At 48.0% G+C, this 17,153-nt stretch overlaps 2 protein-coding genes across 2 annotated transcripts in view; one reads left to right on the top strand and one right to left on the bottom strand.

The window, feature by feature from the left end:
- The window catches only part of GALNS (galactosamine (N-acetyl)-6-sulfatase), a 40,016-nt gene extending 25,722 nt beyond the window's left edge, over positions 1-14,294 (bottom strand). Inside the window, 10 exon segments of the mRNA XM_048316255.1 lie at positions 3,735-3,838; positions 5,000-5,139; positions 5,864-5,991; positions 6,097-6,163; positions 7,059-7,202; positions 9,347-9,449; positions 10,394-10,468; positions 11,662-11,785; positions 14,102-14,276; positions 14,278-14,294. Coding sequence (XP_048172212.1) covers positions 3,735-3,838; positions 5,000-5,139; positions 5,864-5,991; positions 6,097-6,163; positions 7,059-7,202; positions 9,347-9,449; positions 10,394-10,468; positions 11,662-11,785; positions 14,102-14,276; positions 14,278-14,294 — 1,077 coding nt within the window.
- TRAPPC2L (trafficking protein particle complex subunit 2L) lies at positions 14,214-16,664 on the top strand. Its single transcript, XM_048316258.1, has 5 exons — positions 14,214-14,313; positions 14,857-15,029; positions 15,484-15,571; positions 15,678-15,757; positions 16,497-16,664. Exons 1-5 carry the CDS (start codon positions 14,281-14,283, stop codon positions 16,540-16,542), a joined length of 420 nt encoding a protein of 139 aa, XP_048172215.1. The 5' UTR covers positions 14,214-14,280; the 3' UTR covers positions 16,543-16,664.
- The last annotated feature ends 489 nt before the right edge of the window (positions 16,665-17,153 follow it).

Below are 17,153 nucleotides of genomic sequence, written 5' to 3'. Positions count from 1 at the left end.
TTTAATGTCACCTCATTTATCCAGAGCGTGGGGACAATCCTGGGGGGCCACCACGCTCCCCTTGTCCTGGCCCTTATTAACCAGCACCAGATGTAGATGACTCTCTTTAATCATCCAATTACGTTTCTGGTCTCAGACAACATTTTTGCCGTGAAGCAGAGAAAACTTCTTAAGGAAATTAAATGCCCATGCCACAGCCACTTGGATTTATCTGTGCTCTGCAGCACCACATTGAAAAAGGAAAAAGGGGAAAAAAAAAAAAAAAGGTTAATATTTATATAAAACTTTGAAGTATTTTCAGAGGAAAAATAAAAAAATTACCATTTTTCTCCTGTCAACAGGGCTCTTTCATTCTAGCTGCCTTTCCCTTTTATTTATTTCATTTTTTTTTTAAAGAAAAGAAAAAGAAAAATCCAGAGAGGGCAACAGCCCAGAGAAAATAAATAATATATAAACGGAGGGAGATCAGATATTGCTGTATCAGTGAGGAACAGCCGGTATTACGCACGTAAGGACGGATTTTTTCCCCCCTCCTTCCCCCCCTTCTTTTTAATAAACTCTCAGTATCCACACAACGTCTTTAAGAAAATGAAATCCTTTTGCTGTGGGCCACGGCGCTGGAAGAAATAGTCCCCAGTGCTGTTATCAGTGCTTTCAAGCTTTAACTCTGAATCAAAGGCGACAATTAATAAAGTCGCCCCCGCCAGGAATGGAAAGGAGGAAAGCTAAATATTTGAAACTGGGTGAACAAATGTCAGGGTGTTTTTAAATAAAATCCTTTTACAGTTATCACAGCGAGCAGACCTGATATCCCTGTCTAATTCAATTTCAATTTGTGCCCCATGGGAGATAGGGAAGAAAAGGTTGCAATGCTGTCTTTGGGTTGATATGTTCTTTTCTCCTTCAGGAAGCAGGCACGAGAGAGGAAGGGGAGGAGGGCGAGGGGAGAGAGGAGGAGGATTCAAATACCAACAGAATATGTGGGGGTTTTTTTTCCAGCTGGATCCTTCCAGAAGGCAGATGTGATGTGGGGAATGTTGAAACACTGATTTGTTGTGAATTCACCTGGAAAACGGAGCCGAGGAGGGAAGTGCAGCAAGGCTGTTTGTGTGTGAATAAATATTCCTGATGGGGGACCAGAACTCACTGAGTGTTGATGCCAAGAGCAACACAGACTCCTGAGGCATATTCCTCCTCCAAAAACCTGCAAACCAGCCAAATGCACCAATTATCCCAAGCTCCACAGGGAGCCTGGCAGGTGCTCCCACCCTGTCCCCTCACTTCTTCTGTTTAGGCCGGGGTGCTCCTTTATTTCAGCACATCACTGTGCTCTCTAATAAAAACAAAAACCCCAACCTTATATATCAATAAAATTATTAACCAACTGCCAGGTAGAATCATGGAATGGTTTGGGTTGGAGGGGACCTTAAGGCCCATCCTGTCCCACCCCTGCCATGGCAGGGACACCTCCCACTGTCCCAGGCTGCTCCAAGCCATGTCCAGCCTGGCCTTGGGCACTGCCAGGGATCCAGGGGCAGCCACAGCTGCTCTGGGCCTCCTGTGCCAGGGCCTGCCCACCCTCCCAGGGCACAATTCCTTCCCAATATCCCATCTATCCCTGCCCTCTGGCAGTGGGAAGCCATTCCCTCTGTCCTGTCCTGGCACTATCTGCCCATATAAAAAGTCCCTTTCCCTCCTTGTCCCACGGCACTGGAAGGCTGCAATGAGGTCTCCCTGGAGCATTCCCATCAGCAGAAGGAGTTTTCCACCCAATAACTGCATTTCACTGACCAGAGACACGAGCTCTCCTTTCCTGGCTCCAGTTGTTGCACCTGAAACAGCTCCTGGCCCTTCCCTTGCTCCTCAAAAGGAACAACCACTGCACTGGGAGCAAATCCAGCGCAGGAAGGAGTTGACCCTTCAGCTCTGTGCTGAAGTTCAGATCTCCCAAGCCTCTGTTTCCTTCAACTCCTGAAAAGAAGGAGCAACGAGAGACTTTGAAGGGGCTTTCCCACATTTTACAGCTCCTTGGAGCGCACAGGACTGGGGCTGGGCAGTTAAAACTCCTCCAGAGGATGGGGAAGCTACAGCAAGGTACAGAAAAAAAAGCCAAAAATGTCGTGGTGGACACAAGTCTCTCACCTGTGGTCAGGGCTGCTGAGGGAGCAGTGCTGGAGCCTCGAAGGCAAGAACACAAGCAGAAAACACAGGTGAGTTTCTATTACACAGTTACTGAGCAGCAGCATCACACTGGGAGCAAAGCAGCACATCCTGAGCATGGAGAGCAGCACTGGCTCCCCAAGGCCCCCACGGAGCCCTGGGAGCCCTGGCACACACCTGGCACACACCTGGCACCGGGAGCACCCCGAGCTGGAGCCCGGGATAACGAGGATTTAAAGCTCAGCACGTGCTTCAGGGTGATACTGGCATGGTGGAGGAGGGATTTTGGGTGCCTCCCAAAATGTGGGAGCTCCAGGCACGCTCTGCAGCTCAGCTGCCCAGCCCACCCTGCACACACAGCTCTGCAGAGCAATGCCTGGTCCCAGGAGCTCAAGCAGCAGCTCCCAAAAACTACCTGGGAGAGGAGTCCCAGCCAGGCAGGAAAGAAGCAGGCACAAGGATTTCTCTCTCCTCCTGTTCTTAATTATCCTCAGAGTTACTACAATGGAAAGAATTTTTAAATTTGGGCATTTTCTCGTCCCCATTTATAATGCATGTTTACTTTTAGCACATTATTTAGTTTGGACCCAGCAAACAAAACACTCAGCTGCAGTTTCATGTTCTCCTTTGCTAGCCCAGGGTTGTTGTACTTGGCTTGCAAAGGCTTTATGGAAATGTTTAAATTTAAACAAAAAGACTGTTTTCATTTCAAATTAGAAAAATAATAAACCATCCTTGGTAGGTTTGGTGAACTCTCGAAAAATAATGAAACCAAACCACCCTCCTGCCCTCAGCTGCAGATCTGAGCTGCCTCATGGTCCCTCTAAATGTAAATGATAAATTATCATTAGCCTGCCTCAATTAAACCACCCCAATGGAATGCAACTTCGACAAATGTTTTATTTATGAACAGTCTGCAGGCTCAAGCACGGTGCCCAGTTAATGAAGGATCACTTTCTTCAGGGCTCAGAGATGCTCAGCAAGGGGAGGGGGCTGTGCTATCCCTGTGATCCTGGCCCGCAGCAGGATTGATTGCATCCCTCTGTAATGAGAGCTGGGACAAGGGGGGCTGGCAGTGCCACTGGGGGGTTATTTTGAAGTGATCATATCTGCATTTGTGTGCAGGCAGCACACAGCAATAATGTGGTGTCTGAGCCTCCCTGAGTGGAACTTTCATCAGGCACAACGTGAGAGATGTGAGAGTCAAACCACTTGGTACCTCAGGGCATGGAGAGTGTAGGTAACAAATTCCTGCTCTTTACACTCTGATTTGTTCAAACACATGAGAAATGTTGAGGTCCAGAAGAGTAAAGGGTTTGTTAAAAAGAGCAGGAAGACAAGACCAGAGCCAGGGTGCTCCCAGCAAAGTTGAGCACAGACCCTCTAAATGCAAATCTGCATTAAAATGGCACCGATTTCTGGGGCAGCAGCAGCAGCAGCTCCTTATTTACACAAACCCCTGGACTTGGGGCACGGTAAAAGCGTGAAGCAAAGCCCACCAAGCCCGGCAAGGACCTCTCCTCTCCCTGCAGTCCACCCGAGGCTGCTGAGAAGGGCCCAAAGCAGAGACTCACCCCTCCTGCAGGGATGTGGCCGGGCCACCAGGCAATCGCCGGCTCCCTCATGCCACCCTCGAAGGTGGTTTGTTTGCCACACAGGAAAGGCCCATTGCTTCCTCCTAGGGACAGAAAAGCAGCCTTAAAGCCCACAAAATACCAGCATTTCAAAAGGACACTGTCACCCAGGTTGGTTTTAAATGAATTCTCATTTCTGCATGGCTGCTTCTTCAAACAACATGACCAGAGTTGGGTTTTTTGTCATTATTTCCTTGTTTGTTGTGTTGTGTTTTTGGGGGTTTTTTTTCAATATCCATTTGTGATGAAATTTTAGGAGTGTCTTTTCAGCACAGGGAGAAAGGGACAGTTAGACACACCTTGCTATCAACAACCAAATGAAAAACAAACCCCCAACAAACAGGAAATACCTCACTGGTGTTCTTCCCTCTAGGGGTGTTAACTGCTGTCTGTAACCAAACCTGACATTTTCAGGCAGAAACAGCTTTTTTTTCATAATGATTTTCAATTTTAAAGTACCGGAACAATATTAGAGGAAGGTATAAGAGTGAGAAAAATAATCCTGCATTTCCTGAATCATTCTCAGAGATGGCCAGAGCTCTGCAGGAATATCTGGAGTTTTAACCCAACCTTGGAGCTCAGGAACAACCAGGGAAGTCTCATGACTGACTCCAGGTCACACAAAGTCAAAGCCAGCTGAAATCAGAACTCAGGTTACTCCCTGCTCTGTGGTTCAATAACCACAAGACAAGTCTGCCTCCAAAGAGGAGAGAGCAGGTTCTAAAGTCAATTTGCAGTGATTTTTTCCAGAAAAACCCTCACTTGAACAAAAGAAAACTCGTGAGGTAACAAAAAATCATTTCTCTTCTTGATATTTTTCATGAGAGCTAAAGAATGAGAGACTCTTGAACGTTCTGTAATTGCTCAGAAGGCTGAAATATGCATTTGGCAGATGCAGAGTAAACACCCTGCTAAGTTACTGAGCCTGGTTCCAAATAAATTACAGAATATTCCCTCCCTGACAGTGCAAATACACACAGGTAACAGCAACACTGGGGCAGGAAAAATTCCATTTGGCCAAGGACACCTCCTCCAGCAGTGACCAGAAGCACTGAACATAAATTACTCTAAACATAAACACTCTGTCTTTTGAGGCTTCTCCTAACTCATAACACAGACCCTCCACACAGGTTTTTTTTTTCTTCTCATAGAGAGAGAGTTAAGCCTTGATTTGCCAAGCCCAGGTTTGTTCAGCTGAGCCTCACCTTGTTTGGGAGCTGAAATGAGAGCAGCCCCGTTATCAGAGGTGAAAAACACGAAGGTGTTCTCACTGATCCCCAGCTGCTGGAGGTGGTTCAGGATTTTCCCAACGCTGTCATCAATTTCTCTCACAGCATCCCCATACCTGGGGCAAAAGGAGATGCAAAACACTCAAAGCAGCAAAAAAAAAAGGGTCAGCACAATGTGTTCAGTGGACTTAATTTGTACCTGTGCTGCAGAAATCCTTCTCATGCATCAGGTTTTCTGCTGCCACTGCAAACTTGTGTCTCTGACCTGCAGAGAGCAGCCCCTCTGGGGTATTGAGGGTCAGAGTTTGCTCAGGTGTGAGCCCCTCTTGGACAGAGAAATTCAGGCATAAAATTCACAAACAGAGGCAAACCATCTTGCCACAGACTGGGAGGTAACAACATCGTTTTCCTTATGGTTAGAAACTCTTTGAAGCAACACTCCCAGTGTCTACAGAGCTCTTTGCCTCCTCCAAACTGCACTTTTAGGAGTGCTTTCCTGTTTGCTGGTCTGATTTATAGGCTTTTAAAACAGGCACTAATCATACAAAAGCCTTCTAAAAAATCATCTGTGCCACAGACAGCATTTCACTCCTCACACAACTGGCAAAGGAGCTTAGAGCCCCCCTCCTCCCCCTGGGGTCACATGATCTGCAGTTCAGATTAAAGCCAAATTATGGAAGAACAATCCAAGCAAATAATGCATTTCAGCACACACACACACACTTGAGGAGTGATCCATCCCCTTGGATCTAGAACTCTGCTTAGGCTGCCTGTTCCAGCAGCACGAGGAATTAATTACAACAACCCCAACAAACCAATGTCCCCAAAAGCAGGACTTACAGCCCTCTCTGACTCGTGCCCAGGAACTGTTTGGAGGCATAAACAGGAGCGTGGGTAGCATCAATTGCCCAGTATAAAAAGAATGGCTGCTGGCTGGCCTGCTGCTTGCTAATAAAATCCAGAGCTTCCTGTAAACAACAATAAAAATGAATTTATCCTCTGCTGTCGAAACCTCTCCAAAAAAACAAAAGCATAAAGTCACCTTGGCTGAGAAGCCAGCACTAAAATAGTACCTGCAGGTAGAGCTGAGTCAAGTTGGCTTCACCTGTCTTCAGATCAATTTTGAAATCCTCATAGTATCTTAAGATAAAAGGAATCAGAGAGGGAAAAAAATCAATCCTAAGGAATAAACATCACAAAATGGATTTTTTCCCCTTTTAAGGAATTTCTTCCCTGTGTAAGGAGGTGACAAACAAGTCACAGTCAACACTCAGCAAACTCTCTCCAGATGTGAAAAATATGTCACCATAATTGTTCTTACGGGAGAAAGTGGTGACACAGCTTGATCCAAATTAATGACTTCAAGTTTTGGACAAACCTGAGGGACTGGCCTTTTGCTGTTAAGCTGTTAGAAAAGGGGCAAAATGCTTAAAAATCTCATGGTGCTTCATAGAGAGCTGGGCAGAATGTGAATAAAAATTCAGAAGTACAGAACAACTTTCAGTGAAACAGAGAAATCCTGGAAGCAGAACCTGGGAATGCTTTGGAAACATTATTTTAGAGGGACCTTTAGCCACCAGTAAAGCAGAGAAGGACCTGGGGAAGTGCTCAGGGGAGTAACAGCAGTGAAATGAGATGATACCAGAGTGAAAAATGAATGGACAAGAAGGGCACAGACTGGGAACACGGAACGGAGTTATGCAAACACACAAAATGTTATTCCAAACAGGAAGAGAAGGAACAAAGAGGTCTTTCAGTACAGAATGGGAACAGCTTCCAAGAGTGCAGTGAAATCCTCACAGGAAGCCTTCAGGGTGCCAGGGATGAGCAAACAGCTCTGGGAGGGCAGCTCCACATCCCTACACTGTCCACATGCAACTTCCAGGTTAGTCTTGGTGCTTGGACCTTTATTAACCACAGAATCATGGAATCCCAGAACGGTTTGGGATGGAGGGAACCTTAAAGCCCACCCAGTTCTGTAATGCCAGCAGGGAGAGCCCAGAAAATCCCACTCCCAGGCAAGGAGCTGGGTTACCTGCCAACCATCTCCCAGTCCCTGTACACGGGGATGTTGGGGCGCTCTCTGCTGTCGTAGGGCCCAAAATGGCAGTTTGGGGATCCAAACCACTCATCAAAGCCATGTTTCAGGGGGTGGAACTGGGGCCGGTGCCCCAAGTGCCTGGGAACAAAAGCAACAGATTGCAGTTAAAATTCTACTGCAAAGAAGCAAAAACTCAGCTCACCAGAACAGCATGCAAGAACACAGTCTTTGCCTAAGAAATGAAAACTCAAAGTACTTCAATCACATAAACGACTCCAGAGCAGTGTCTTGAGCTCTCTCACACTTGTTGCAAGCACAGCCATGCAGACTCACCCCAGTGCTCACTTATATTCCATTTTATTTACTCTCCAATCACTGTTTTCCATTTTTTCCTTCCACTGGTGTCTTCTTCCATGCTGTCTGATGATCAGCACTCATGGACTACACTGCCCCAAACCACTGCAGAGATGCACATAATGTTTTACTTAAGGATTCTGATCTACGACAAGTCCCTTTTATCCCACTGAGCTGTAAAAACACAAGGCAGAGCTCATGAAATGCACCATTCCATCCTCATCCCCTTTATGGAGTACTCACGCTGCCAAAACGGTACAAAGAGACCTGAATGGAAACAAAATGAGGTTTTTATGTGCACATGTGGACATAAAACACGTTCAGCTACTCCTGATGACAGCTCCTCTCTACTGTGCAGCTTGAAAATCCTCCATCCTTAACTTCCAGATGAAGCTCCTCTCTAATCTCCAGTTTTTGTACTGCAAAATCTACATTTCCTGCATTTAAGACAGAGAACACCCATCCTCTGTGTCTCTAAAGAGCATCTTGGTAGCTTAATGTTTATTTAATCATTCCATCTTCCCCTCACAAGCCTGCATCTGCCCCCTGTCCACTTTGTTCCATCCCCCTCTGCACTTTCTGAACATAAAGGGCATAAAATGCATTCCCTGGAGTAAAATGATCCTTGGAGTTACTCTGAGCTATTCTAAACTGGGTTATTACAGGAATAATCATCATTCCAGCTATGATTACAGCTTGTGATGTAACTGCCACTGCCAGCCTGACCTGCAGGATTCCACCCTTTCCCCATTTGTGGGAATACAAAGTTATTCCTGGCTGTTTCTGTAACAGGGGAGATGGAAAAGCATCTTATTCTAAGAAAGCCCTAAGAGCACTTTCAGAGACATTAAACAATGACTGAGATGCAGGTCAGTCTCTGCCTCTCACAGCACAAAAATCTGAGATTTAATGAAACACAACAAATTCCACACTGGTCACGGAAGATTGCAAACTTATAATTAAACCATGGAATTTACTGTCACTGGATACCCTGAAAAGTTTTTAGAGGGGATGATGAAACAATAAGAAAATTTTCTGCTGGAAAACCTTGAAATTCTCTGCGCAGCCAGGATGAGACTCCACTTTAACTGCTGTACCTTGCATTTCTTTACACCTTTCTAGGGAGCAGGTAGCACTGCCAGTTTTTCAGCATCACTCCCAGCCCTGTCCAGGAGAAGTTTTTGGATGCACAGTAATGCCCTGCACATTCCTATTTAGTCCTGTTCCTGCTAACAGCTGCAGGTCCTTCCAGACCTGTCTTTTTCCAAAGAACTGGAACCAATCTGCATTTGCCATGTTTATTCCTTTTCCCTGGGTGTATGAATTTACATTTATTAGCACTGAACTGCAGCTGATTGCACCCAGCCCACTGAGCTGATCCTTCAGGGCCACTCTCCTGCTGATAAATAATTCACTGTCTTAGGGTGCTTTGCTTTCCTCCCAATTCCAGCAGGTGAATCCAACCACAATTCAAACCCACCCTTCTCTAACCTGTTAATGAAACTGATAAAGAAATTCCTGTTACTTTCCACAGGAATTCATTTATTAGTAAAAACCCAACATATAGCAAGAGACGAAGATAAAAATCATGTAGGTGCCCAAGGCAAATTCCAACAGAATATCCTGGTGTTTTCTGATTAAATAAGTGGTGTGAGGTGTGCATGAAAGCACAGAGTTGGGGAGTTTATAAATATAAATACACACATAAAACCCCATCAACTCTTTGTATGAAGATACATGGAAGTACTTGTAATGGGAACACTCAGGAATTGATCCCAGCAGGGGGAAGATCCATCACACGTTCCAAAGTTGGACATTTGAGCTTCAAAACAGGGGTTTTTTTTTCTGTAATTCTGTTTTTTTCTGCTGCTCCTTCCCAACACATACAGCATGAAATCTCAAAGCAAGCGATCTCCAAATAAATTTACCATTTGCCAATGATCTTATTGATGTAACCAGCTTTCTTCAGGAGCTCTGGAAGCAGTAACTCAGAATCTGGGATTCCTCCTACTATATCCTGTGGTGTGTAGGCTGTGGAAAACAAATCAAAAATATCTTTCTGACTCTTAAAAGTATTACAGCAAACAGCTCATGGCTACTTAACATTAGAAGCAGTGTTACTGGGTCAGAAAAAGCAATTAGTTTGGAGTCCCAGCAATGTCATTCCTTGGAAGTCCTCCCATGGGATGGAGAGGATAAATTGAATCAGAGAGACCAAAGGGAGGTTTCCACCCACTTGTGCATGAGGGCAAATAATAAAGGGGGCTGCCACCCCGGAGTGGAGGTGAGACCCTTGAAAGGGGGATGTCACAGAAAATCAGGTGCTTTAGGTGTGGTTTTCATGTTGTAAATCTGCCTTCTGTTTTCTAAAATGAAGGCAGCTTTTTCCTAAATCAAATAACCAATAAAGGTACTCAGCCTGCAAGAGCTGAAAGAAATGAAGAGTCTCTCTCAGCCCCTGACATCTCAGCTGTAACTTTGCTCTGGGAATCAACCCCTGGCTCCTGATTCTTGCCCAACCATGTCCCAGCATGTGGCATTTGTGACTCTGGGACCCAAATCAACCCAGGGATCTCCCCTGGAAGCACCACAGGCACGAGGGACGGAAAGCTGCTCTAAAACTGGATAGAAATCTGCCTGCTGAATAAACCTGTGAGCAGCCAGTTCTTCCTCTGGGTATTAACACCCCCCACCTGATTTTCCTTCACCAGACCCCAATTCCCCTGCCCAGAGGAAACAGTTCTCAGCCAGCACAAACAAATGGATCAACCAGCCTGGTTCATCCTCTTAATTTGAGGAGGTTTTCTGCTTGAAGAGGAGGAAGCAATACAATTCACACTTATTACCAGCACTTAACAGGGTCATCTTTTGGTGCAAGATCCACGGGGGAAGATCCCCTCTGTCCAAAGAGAAACCTCCTACAAGGCACAGAGGGAAATCAGGAGAGGAAGGGGGATCAGGAATGAGGCTCCTACCGTTCCTGGCATGTCCATTCGTTGTGTAAAAGCCATTCCTGACTGGGAGCCGACCTGTCAGCAGTGCTGCTCTTGCTGCAAACAACACAAACATTTATTTCTATCTATTCCCTGCTTAATATTAATATTATTGTAGGAAGATGAGGCCAGCACACTGACTGAAGTGTGTCAGTGTCCTCCTGTCACAGCCACAAAATCACCCACATTAAAACTGGCAGAACTCCCCTCTCTCACAAGCCACAGAGAGAGCCAGGTTCTGATGCATCATTTGAGTTATTGCAGGTGAAATTTGGCCCCTTCATTAAATCAGCCACACTGAAGAGTCATTACTTTGAATAGCCAATGGAGCAACCCTTCTATCTCAGTTAGAGATATATTTATTATGTATTTAAGAGGAAATCCTAGCACACACTCATCAGATGCTCAAGGCTAAGCTTTCGAGCTTGACTGAACAAAAATCATGAAACATAAAGAAAGAGCTGTCCAGCTTTCACAATAAAAGTCAAGTCCTGACTGCAGGGAATATTTAAACAGATGCTTAACTTCAAGTATATGCAGTCCCACCACTGGATTAGCAGGATCTCAGCATATTTTAAATGCCTTTTCTGAGCAAGGACATCATCAACACACTGGCAAGTGCTATCCTAAATGAGAGCCCAAATAAAAAGCCCCTGTTCTTCATTTTTGTTTCAGTTCTTGGCAGCTAACCAGGTTTGAGGGGGAAAAAAGAAAGGAAAAAAAGAAACCACCTCACAGAAAAAACAATAAGGAGAAGAATATCTGCCTCTGCCAGACCCAAACGTTCCTTTTATCTCTTGTCCCTGTCCCAAGAGTCTTGCAAGACACCAGGGTCAAAAGCAGGACACAAACTGCTGCCTTTCCTTGCATGAAAGTCTCACCAGAGCCAACAGACTCACACCAAATATGCTCAGCAACAGTTCAGATCCTGCTTTGTTTAACCCACAATGAGAAAGATGAAAAAAATGCAATGACTAGGGCTGGAATACTGAACTGAAATGGGATAAAAATCCTTTAGCTGGACTGATCACTGAACCAGTGCTTTGTATGAACTGAAAACTGTCGGTTTTCCAATCCAAACATAAATAAAAGGGGAGCAAAAGGCAAGATCAAAGCAGCAAATCCAATCTCTGGCTTGAAGGCAATCACTGGTTGGGTTGTTGATTCATGTCAGAGGCTGGCAAACACCCCAAACTTCTCAGAGGAAGATGTTTCTCATGCTTACACGGTTCAAACTCCAGTTTACTTACAGGGAGAGCAGAGGGGGTTGGCAGTATAAAAATCCAGGAAAAGCATCCCTTCTGCAGCCATCTGGTCTAGGTTAGGAGTTTCCTTAGAAGGCTCTCCGAAAGCTCCCAAATCCCCCCAGCCCATCTGTAAAAGGAACACACCAGAAGATGTCAAAGTCCTTCTCCACAGCCACATTTCTGGGCCCACATAACACTTTTATTGTATCCCTTAACTTATAAAATTTTACAGCACTCATCTCCCTACTGAAGACTTCACAAATGGGACAAAAATGATCTCTGCCAACCCTGTGGAGCAGGGAACTCTTGTACTTTTCCCTGGCAGGTGGGAAATTGAGGCACACACGGCATTAAATGACTTGTTAACAGGTACCAAAAGCACTTGCAAGAAGCCCAGTGCCTTTACTCTTACTCAGAGGCCTGAGGCACGCCCAGAGCAAGGGGGAAGAGGAAGTTACACATGATTTACTCGTGGCTGTGCAGCTGCCACGTCTGAGCCTTCAGTCCCTGCCCACGTGTCTGTGCTGGACCCCAGGATTCCACCTCAGCCTCTGGATCTATCCCTCTGCAGAACTAGAAACACAAAGAAAAGGTCTGAACTCAAAAGCAGCACTGCAGGAAAAGCAAGGAAGTGTTTTAAAAGCCAGAGGAATCTGCCAGAGGCATCACATGTCACTGTGCTTATCTGCAGGACTGTGGTTTCACCCTGTTCTTCCTCCTAATTCCGAGGGGTCACACGCCAGGAGAACCATAAAATTCCCACCACGGTGTCTGTGCTCACTGCTGAAAATTTCATTACTGGGAAAAGCACAGCTTCAGGCAGAAGGTTCTAGAAGGGAGCAGCTTAATGAGCCATTAGGCACCCCAGGTGCTGGGGGTTCTATTGTGCTTTAACAAAGGCAAGCGATTCCTTTGATCCAGGTGTGTGTCCCGTGAGCCATGCACGCACAGGGTGGGATGTACCCAGATCCCTAGGAAACCATCTGGTGCCATTAGTTTGGGAAAGAAAATTGTCACAGAGCTACATTCTGAGTTAAGGAACAATTAAATGCCTGACACTGGGATGTGGAATTAAAACGGATACAATGGATTTAGCCCCAGTTTCTTTCTTCTGCTGCTTTATCATCAAGGAAGAAAGACAAAAAGAATCTCACGTTGCTCTAATTCCACGGAGTCCCAGAGGATCAAGGGGAAAAAAAAGCAGGGAGATGTATTTCTAATGAACATATTACACAAATCAATAGCTCACAGAAGCTCCAGACAGGAGCTGTGCCTCGTGCTGTACCAACGCTTCCAGAGCGGGAGAATCACTGTCCCAAAGAGCCTTCCTCTGGAAAATTACAAATGCCAGCTTGGGAGGGGGAAATATTCCTGAATGGAAAACTGAGATCACAGGATCACCGAGGTTGGAAAAAAACACTCCAAGTCCAAGCTGTGCCCAACCCCCACCTTGTCCCCAGCCCAGAGCACTGAGTGCCATGTCCAGGCCTTCCTTGGACACCTCCAAACCTCCCTGGGCAGACCCTTCCAGAGGCTCAAGTGGCTGGAAAAGCAGGTGATTATCCTGCTCAGGAGTATAGGAACACCACGGAAACAACAAGCAGGATAAACTGGCAAACAGGTGGGAAGGGTTTGCCCACCCTTGTGAGCTCCTTGGGGAGCTTCCAAGAGCAACAAACACATTTCCACCACAAACACAGCTGGAAGGTGACAGAAACTGTTAGGAGAGAAGCAAACCAGGAAGATGGCAGCGACCTGAACGCATTGGAAAGGAATATATTTCCTTATCCGTGTGTCCAAGGGTGCAAAATTGAAAAGACTTTGAGTTAGAAATAAATCTGTGATTATTTCTGCTCCTTAACAATTTATTGCCTTTTTTTTTTCCCAGTTCAGAGAGCCCAAATGAGTAGAATTACTTTTCCTCTTGCTTAGTTTTTCAGGAGGCCACCAACCCCCTCCTTGTGATCAGCAACCATTAGTGTTGGAAGGGAGCTCTGGAGATCATCCAGGCCAAGGCAGGGGCACCTGGAGCAGATGGCACAGGAACACGTCCAGGTGGGACTGGAATGTCTCCAGACAGGGAGACCCCACGCCCTCCCTGGGCAGCTGCTCCAGGCCTCTGCCGCCCTCCATGGACAGAGGTTCTTCCTCGTGTTGAAGTGGAACTTCTCGTGTTTTAGTTGGTGGCCGTGGCTCCTCTTGCTGTCGCCGGGCACCACTGAACAGAGCCTGGCACTGTCCTCTGACACCCCTTGACGGGATCCCCTCCCAGCCTTCCCTTCTCCAGCCCGCCCATGCCCAGCTCCCGCAGTGCCTCCTCACCAGGGCGATGCCCAGATCCCTCACACCCCCCTCGGGGTGACTCCCCCGGGCCGACACCACCTCCCACCCCCCCGCCACCCACCGGGACTCCCCGGGGAGCCCCCGCGGGTCCCCCACTCACGTCGTCCATGAGGAGGAGGAGGATGTTGGGGGCGGCGGCGGCGGCGGGGCCCAGCACCCAGCAGAGGCACAGCGGCCCCAGCGCCGCGCTCGCCATGGCAACCGGGCCCGCGCGCCGCGTGACCGCCGCACGTGACCGGCGCGCGCGCCGCACGTGACCGGCGGGAGGGGCGGGCCAAGATGGCGGTGTGCATCGCCGTGATCGCCAAGGAGGTGCGGGCGGCGCGGCCGGGGCCGGCTGAGGGGAACGGCGGGCCCGGCGGGGCAGTGGGGTCTGGGGAAGGGTGAGGGGAGAGGGGCTGGGGCTCTGTTTTTAGGGTCTGAGCGGGACCTGGGATGTGGGGCCGGGTGGGGTTGTGAGGGGAGAGGGGAATGGGCGGGCTGTCAGGTTGTGGGGTCTGGAGAGGGGTGAGGGGAGCAGAAGAGAGCAGATACAGCGGGAGTGGGGCGGACACTGCGGTGAAATGGGCTGGGCAGGAGCAGAAGGGCTGGGGCAGCCGGCACAGGCACAGTGTGAGGGAGAGGAGAGGAGTTTCCCTTGAGAAGAGCTGGGTCCAGGCCCTGCTGGGACAAGGGGACAGGGGAGCAGGGAGACCTGAGCCTTGTGCAGTGCCTGTGCACATGATTCTCCTGCCGTGGGGACAGCTGTGCTCCGGAGGTGCTGCAGCGTGGGAAGGGGGCCGTGCTGTGAACACCAATGGTTAAATCGCTCTGCCAGCAGCAGATCCCAGTGCGTGTGATTCGTTCTGCCCCCAGAATTACCCGCTGTACATCCGGAGCGTCCCCACGGAGAACGAGCTGAAGTTCCACTACACCGTGCACACCTCCCTGGACGTGGTGGATGAGAAGATCTCAGCCATGGGCAAAGCCCTGGTGGACCAGAGGGAGCTGTACCTGGGGCTCCTCTACCCCACTGAAGACTACAAGGTGTATCTTTGTCACGCCTTTGGCCAGGCCATTGTGGGTTTAGTTTAATCACAGAATATCCTGGGCTGGAAGGGACCCACAGGACCATCAATCCAACCCCAGGCCCTGCACAGGCACCCCAAATCCCACCTTGGGCATCCCTGGCAGCGCTGTCCAAGCGCTCCTGGAGCTCTGGCAGCCTCGGGGCCGTGCCCATTCCCTGGGGAGCCTGGGCAGTGCCCAGCACCCACTGGGGGAAGAACCTTTCCCTGATCTCCAACCTGATCCTGCCCTGGCCCAGCTCCAGCCGCTCCCTGGGTGCTGTCCCTGCTCACACAGAGAACAGCTCTGTGTCTGCCCCTCATGAGGAAGTTCCCTCATGTTTCCAAAGCTTGTCTCTTTGGGCACATTCCAGCGTGGTTTAGTGGCTTTGCCAGGCCCTGCTGTGTGAGAAGTACATCCTTAACCCCTGCCCAGGTACGGCTACGTGACCAACTCCAAGGTGAAGTTTGTCATGGTGGTGGATTCCTCCAACACGGCCCTGAGGGACAACGAGATCCGCAGTGTGAGTGCACCAAAGCAGAGCCACCTCGGTGGGTTTGCTCCTTCCAGCTACTCAAGAAGTGCTGAGAAACAAAAAATTAATGAACTCACCTCCATTCCCTTTTCAGATGTTCCGAAAGCTGCACAGTTCCTACACTGACATCATGTGTAACCCTTTCTATAACCCTGGGGACAGGATCCATTCCAGGTGAGTGGGTTGTCCACATGGATCTCCCATCTCTTTGCCACCTTTCTGGAACTTTCAGGGTACCTCTGATGCAACAGGACCAACCCTGTGGCTGGCCAGCTCAGGTGTGCATGCTCCAAGTGCCTTAATGAGAACAGTGATGCTGGGTTTGGGTCATTGCTGCCTCACAAAAAACTGAGGGTGTCATAAAAAATTCTACTGAACTCTCACTCCCACCCCAGAACTGGTGTTACAAACATTAAGGCAAGAAAATGTATTTTTTTGGGAGAAAAAACTACCTGAAAATAGACTTGATGATTTTAGAGGTCTTTTGCAAACTTAATAATTGTATTAAAATCCAGTTAAGTTGAACAGGGTAAAGAGTGAACAGCCCTTGTCCAGGGTTTATCCTTGGGTGGGGACAAACATTCAGCACATGGAATTCCCTGTGTGTGAGGGAGGGCCAGTGTCCCCCATTCCCATTGTAATCTCACAGGGAATTGGGAGTTTCTATGGCCTTGGCAAGAACAACTTCCATACTTCACAGAGACAGGGCTGCAGCCAGGGTGAGACCTGTCCTTACCTCAGCTTAATTAAAATCATTAATCCCTCAACAGCCTGTGCTGTAAAGAGTAAAACCCTGTGTCCAGCTTAGGGAAAGCCAGGCAGAGGCAGGGTGAGAAAGTGGTTTTGTTACAAAAGCTCTGCTGTGCACACTGAGCTGCTTCCTTTAATAATCTGTGTTTATTTCCCTCTCCAGGGCTTTTGATACCATGGTGAACTCCATGATGATGCAGGTGTGCTGAACCCCTTCCCATGCCCCTGGGAAACATTCCCTGTGTGCAGGAGCGTGCCTGCAGTGCTGTAAATATTCCATTCTGTCTCATAACTTAAATCTATTCTGTGTAAAATAAACGTGACACCTGCAGGGTTTGCCTGGATTTGTACTCGAGCAAACCTGAGCATAGCAGAGAAATCACAGAATCATGGAATGGTTTGGGTGGGAAGGGACATTAAAGCCATCTCATCCCACCCCCTGCCATGGGCAGGGACACCTTCCACTGTTCCAGGCTGCTCCAAGTCCCACTGGAACAAGAGGAGCTCCAAGGTCCCTTCCCACCCAAACCTTTCCAGGAGCTTCCCTTCCTGGGTGACTGAGTTTGCTGTTATCACTTTGCACCTCATCCAGACACACTCCACAGTGACCCCCAGCACCGGTAGAGCAGCTGGAATAAAACCACCCAATCCAGCCACGGATTAAGCCATCAGGATTGCACAGCTGCCTGGCTCATCCCAAATTAATCTCTATTAGCATCTCCTCCCCTGCAGCTCCCTGCTGTTCTAATTAAAGACTCCCAAATCAGCAGCAGGTATTTAAATGGAATAAAGCATAAATTGCACTGGAAAAGCATCCCAG

This window comes from Corvus hawaiiensis, chromosome 12 (assembly GCF_020740725.1).
Source record: "Corvus hawaiiensis isolate bCorHaw1 chromosome 12, bCorHaw1.pri.cur, whole genome shotgun sequence".
Taxonomy (NCBI): domain Eukaryota; kingdom Metazoa; phylum Chordata; class Aves; order Passeriformes; family Corvidae; genus Corvus; species Corvus hawaiiensis.
The sequence above is the reverse complement of the archived record's forward strand: the minus strand, read 5'-3'. Positions and strand labels throughout refer to the sequence as shown.